General features: G+C 40.1%; 1 protein-coding gene across 1 annotated transcript; it reads left to right on the forward strand.

The window, feature by feature from the left end:
* Positions 1 to 2,752: 2,752 nt before the first annotated feature.
* On the forward strand, positions 2,753 to 5,147 carry ERRFI1 (ERBB receptor feedback inhibitor 1). The gene is made up of 3 exons (XM_010171878.2): positions 2,753 to 2,874; positions 3,003 to 3,079; positions 3,727 to 5,147. The coding sequence occupies exons 1-3, from the start codon at positions 2,753 to 2,755 to the stop codon at positions 4,917 to 4,919; spliced, it is 1,392 nt and encodes a 463-aa protein (XP_010170180.1). The 3' UTR covers positions 4,920 to 5,147.
* The last annotated feature ends 510 nt before the right edge of the window (positions 5,148 to 5,657 follow it).

The following is a 5,657-nucleotide window of genomic DNA, read 5'->3' on the forward strand; positions in this document are numbered from 1 at the left end:
GCAAGCAAGTTTTACAGCTGCAAAATTTGTCTGTGCTTTATTTTTTAAAAAATAAAGACTTGATTCAAACAAGTGAAAATTACCTTTTCCTTGAGTATGTAAATATTTAAGTTCCTTTCAGAAGTTGAGTTTAGCGTTCCAGAGTGATTTCAGAGAGGCAGTTGTGCAACTATCAGTCTTGAGAGCTGAGATTTAGACAGCATTCAGAAAGCTGACACAGTAATTACTAGCAGTGGTTTTGGCGTGGGATCTGATGGAGGTTGGGCTTCTTAACAAGCCCTGCAAGGGTTGTATGTTATCATAGCAAGCACATTACATGTGCTCTCAAACTACAGAAATGCCACCCCCCTTCTTCCTGTTTCATTTTTTATATCATAATCAATGTCTTGTTCACGATCTTGTCAGATCTTGTGTGCGTGCTGAGGTGGAGTACTGTAATTTGCTGACTAATCAGTGTTCTGTATCAGTGATTTTTCAACTTGTGACTTGCATTTCAGTTCAAAAAAATACTGAAATGGAAGCGCAGACTCCTTCCTGGGCATTAGCCCGAAGTTCACTAATTCATTCTCCTTCATTTCTTTGAAGATTCATTGCTAATAGGATAGGATACATGAGGCATGAAAAATCACTGCTCAATACAGCGTGAGTTGATGTGACAGATGTTTTCTTTGTGAATGGTGTTAACATCATAGGAAGTAATTTTAGAATTGGTGCTATACTTGTACCGTGCTGCTGAAGTCTTTTTGAGAAACGGACCTCTGCAGTTTTCTGCTCCCCCCAGACAACGGTTCTGCTGCACTCACAGGACTGGAAGGAACAACTGCTGTTACAGGACTACTAGAGATTTTTTAACTCATTTGCTAATCAGAACTATGTTGTTGCTTCCTGGGCCTTTATGTTTAATTTTACTATGAAAATTGCAGTTGCCATTACTGGGAAGGGTCTAGCTTGACTGTGTAATGCAAAAATTTCCAGGGTTCAGCTAGCTTTTAGGGAGATTGTCTGAAAAGGAAGAACACGCTCTTCACTAAAATCAGGAGGGCTGAGGGACTCTGACCCTAATGCTCTGCTGCAGCAGACAGAACACTGATTTGGCCCTTGTACACTTCACTTCTCACCAGGTAGTGAATGAAAAAAACCTACTTTTGTTGACACAAGTGTGATCACTGGTAGTCATGATCAAGAAAACCATCACACTCTTTAATTAGGTCTTGCATATTACAAACATACACGCATACATACGGTTAGAAGCTATTTTGTATATGCTGTTTGCTTGGATGATCAATACCGGACCTAATTCACATTTGGAAAAGCACAGCAGAGTAGTTTTCTCAAACAATTTTTTTTATAAAAGGCAAATAGTGTTACAATTGCAAATTAATCCTGGAGCACCTGGTTTATAGGCCTGCTTAGGAGTCTGCCCATCCCTCATGTTGCAAAGAAGTATAATGGATCTTTCCTTTTAAAAGAAAAGGCAGATCTACACACATCTGCGGAGAATATCTGGTTTGGAACAGATTTACCATAAGCTATCACTTGTTTCTGTACTCCATTTTCTTGCAGCACTATCCCGTGAAGGAGTTTTCTTGACACGTGTACTCCACGGATGTAGCTGAAGGTGCTAGACTGATGCTTGACTTGAAGTGGATTTTGTCTTTCGGGGGGGTGGGGGAGGAGGGGAGAGAGACAGAAGCTCATATTAAGAAACTAATCATAATCTTGACTCTCAAGAGATACAAATTAAACTGTTTTGGATGGGTTGGTTTTTGGTTTGTTATTTTAGCAGCCATATAACATCATATTATACTTGCTGAATTTAGGATATTTGTGTAGATAAAGTACAGACTGAGAAAATATTTTTGCTTATAGTCTTGGACCTAATTTCTCCTCCCTTCAGAATGTTGACAACTTTTACACTGTCATCCCCCCGCCCCAAATAATCCATTCTGAATTTCCTAAACAAAGCCCTGTGAGTCAACTTGTTCCTTAGACTGTGATTACTTATTCAATATAAAGCCATTGCCAACACATTTTTTCTGTGGTAAATGGGCCAGATTTATAAAGCATTGTTCACACATTCAAAGTAAATCTGAATACAGCAGGACAGTTTAAGATGAGATTATTTCAAATCACTAGGTTTCTAAATTTTTTGAAAGCTAGAAGACTTGAGGCTGATTTAAAGTATCTTAATGCTTAAGTTTGTTAATAATAGCAACTGCTTTATATAAAAAAAGTTTTGGAATTCTGATTTAAGTAGTCAGTAATTCTGTTTATTGGAGCAAAGGACATTTGTTAGGCTATTGAAGGAGATACTTAAAAACAGACTATTACATGTTGGTTGGCTACAGTGGAAACCATAAACTCATCAGCAAAAAGATGCAACTAAAGATAGACGGCTGCTAGAAAGTTAAAGAGAATGTTCTGGAAAATGTATTTTGCCTGAATAACTGGCAGTTTATGTACAAGAACTGAAGCTGTTGATGCAGTTGCCATATACCAATAGCTTTACTGAACATGTTTTTCTTCTTTCTATACAGTTTAATTCTGTAAGAGAATTAAAGAGAGAAGGCCTTTCTACAGAGCTATTTAATTCCTTGAAATACTGAAATTTCAGATGAGAGATCAACTCATCAAACTTGCATTTCTGATATTTATGTTCTTCCCTCTTTTGAAGGGCATGAAAACTGCAGGAAACCAGTCAAAGGACTGTGAATTTTTAGGGTTTTGAGACATCACCAGAGACCAGTGCACAATGTCAACTGCAGGAGTTGCTGCTCAGGAGTTGAGAGTCCCATTAAAACCCGGATTTCTTCACACTAGTCAAGGCATGGGGAGTCTGAAAACCTGCTGGGGCAGCCACAGTGGATTTGAAAAGTGAGTGAGGCTAAAATTTGATCTATTGCATCTTCAAGTATATGAGATAAGCATTAAGAACACTTGGTTCTTATTGACACTTTGACCTATGGTTTATTTACAGCAAGGGCTTTTTTTTTTCTTTTTAGTACTTTCTTTAATGTGGACCCTATAGCAGTGGCATATAATTTGAATCCATCGACAGAGCAACATTTGCCATCCATTGGTAAGTATAAAGACCAGCACTGTTGTATTTAGGTAGTGTAATGGATAAAAAAAAAAATCCTCAAGTCTTCACCAAGACACAGAATACTTTCTCGTTCTGGATATAGGGCTGCCCTCTGGTGACAGAATACAAACACTTCAGGAAAATAGTACTAGTCAAACCCAACAACAAAAAAAACCCCCCCCCCCCCCCCCCCCCAAAAAAAAAAAAAAGATTTTAAATAATGTGATCAAGTTAGAGCAAACAAACAAAAAAAACCCTTTTCCTTGTACTTAGAGGCCTCTGATTTGCCTTTACACTTCTGACAGAAAAGCCGTCGAGTACAACAGCACAAATTCCATTGTATTCCTTTGCTGGGATCTTTGTAGCTGTAGGTCTGTTCTGTTGCTTATGCCTGGGGTCTCTTGAACTACCTCATTTATCTGGAGCACTGGCTTAAAATAATAAGGAAGTCAGCTGCTCTTAATTAAATGCATAAATACATCACCAGAAAAGATCTACAATAGCTGAGTTTTGCTAGTGGAGTCATTAAGCAGACATTCCTTAGTTTGCATTAGAAGGAATTCAATAGTTAAATATGCAGCAGCAAAGTCGTGCACTAGAGCATTACTTAGAAAAGTGTTTCTAAGACTTTCGCACTTTTTTAGGGCACTCTTCCAACCACGCTTCCATGAATGACCAAAGCTTTGCTGAAAGTTGCGTCCAAGTCCCATCTCAGAAATCCAGTCCACCTCCTGCAAGTTCTAAAAATGAACAGACTATTTCACGGTACGACGACCATCTGGTTCCTGGCTTTAGTAAACTGTCATTAACTATGGGCTGTTCAGAAACACCTCCTCACATGCCAATAAAAAATGGGCCAATTCAATTTCTGTCTGCATCTTCCAATGATCGTAGCTCCAGGCCACTACCCCCTCTGCCTATTTCTGAAGGCCTTACTCCAGATGAGGTTGACAAAGAGGTGGAATTCCTGACTAGCTCAGATACTGACTTTTTGTTAGAAGATTATGAACTTCCTCCTTTTAAATCCAGTGCTCCAAGCCGGCGGAGCTTTAGGGGCTGTGGACAAATCAACTATGCATACTTCGATACTCCATCAGGACCAAAACCAGAAGATGACAACCCCACACAAAGCCTAAATGGATACATATCCAGTATGTATCCTCCTCCACAGCAGCTGCATCGACGTTTGCGAAGGTCCCATTCTGGGCCAGCTGGATCTCTTAATAAACCAGTAGTAAGACTATCTGGACACTTAAACAGGTCTTCTCCAAACTCTGATGAAGATAAACCAGAGATTCCACCAAGGGTTCCCATACCTCCAAGAGCTCTCAAACCAGATTACAGAAGGTGGTCAGCAGAAGTCGCTTCTAGTGCATACAGTGATGAAGACAGGCCTCCAAAAGTGCCCCCAAGAGAACCTTTGTCACGCAGCAATTCCCGTACACCAAGTCCCAAAAGTCTGCCGTCATACCTCAATGGGGTTATGCCCCCCACCCAGAGTTTTGCACCTGATCCTAAGTATGTCAGCAGCAAAGCTCTACAAAGACAAAATAGTGAAGGATCCTCCAACAGGGTCCCTTGCATTCTTCCAATTATTGAAAATGGTAAGAAGGCCAGTTCAACGCACTACTATCTGCTGCCTGAGAGGCCTCCATATTTGGACAAGTATGAGAAATTCTTCAGAGAAGCAGAAGAAAGTAGCTGTAACACGGAGATTCAGTCCTGGTCTGGTGACTGCACAGCCACTTCAGCCCCAGCAAAACTAGACTCAAAACCTAGAATGGACATAGCTGGTCATCTGAAACGAAAACACCTGTCTTACGTGGTTTCCCCATAGACTCTGGGAGCACAGTCTCCGCTCAGTCATTCAGGATGGAGCTGAACTTTATCAATGTTACAAAGTTCTTAAGATTTTCAGATAATGAAGTAGGACCAGTTTGTCCTCCAAGAACTGGAAAGTGGATGGTAAAGTCCTCTTATGCTGCATATCTCTGATATGTTTCTTAAGAGTGTTTTTTGTCTTGGTATGTATAGCTGAAAACCTACAAAGATTCCATAGAAACATACAGAGGGATGGTAGTCACAGTTGGCCAGTTATATGCTACCTACGTTAATATATTTGGTAGTTATTAAAAAAAAAAATAAAATCTAGCTTTGCTTACGAGTCACTTATAAAGCTGACAACAGAGCAGATCATGCAGTACAGGTTTTGTATCAGGCATTTCCAAAACTTCTTTCACACAGTAACTTTGCTGAGAACAGACTCTATCCTCCTTGACTGGGTAGGATATGCCAACCTAGTCAGAAGGTAACTGCAAGATCAGATATCCACTACAAGACTTGGTAAGCACACTGGAAGTGCGTTTCAAAAGAGGAATCTATTTTACAACTCGACACTAATAGACTTTTAAAGCGAATTAGGTTCTGTGGATTCTTTCAGTTGCTACACCCAGTTGGCTCAATTTTGCAGTTTTTCCCTGGGAGAGACTTGGACCAGCTCTTGCTAAGCCTTTGCTGCTGCTCTTCTCCTGCTGGATCCTAGAAAGGTGTGAAAATGTCCTGAAAGTGGCAGAGG

The sequence above is a fragment of the Antrostomus carolinensis genome, unplaced genomic scaffold, assembly GCF_000700745.2.
Source record: "Antrostomus carolinensis isolate BGI_N321 unplaced genomic scaffold, ASM70074v2 scaffold39287, whole genome shotgun sequence".
NCBI lineage: Eukaryota > Metazoa > Chordata > Aves > Caprimulgiformes > Caprimulgidae > Antrostomus > Antrostomus carolinensis.

Excerpts from the sequence above, each read along its gene's own strand:
- ERRFI1 (XM_010171878.2), top strand. The coding sequence starts at position 2,753 with ATGTCAACTGCAGGAGTTGCTGCTCAGGAGTTGAGAGTCCCATTAAAA. Across the intron at positions 2,875-3,002 it reads AGCCACAGTGGATTTGAAAA|TACTTTCTTTAATGTGGACC; the intron begins GTGAGTGAGGCT and ends TTTTCTTTTTAG. Across the intron at positions 3,080-3,726 it reads GCAACATTTGCCATCCATTG|GGCACTCTTCCAACCACGCT; the intron begins GTAAGTATAAAG and ends GCACTTTTTTAG.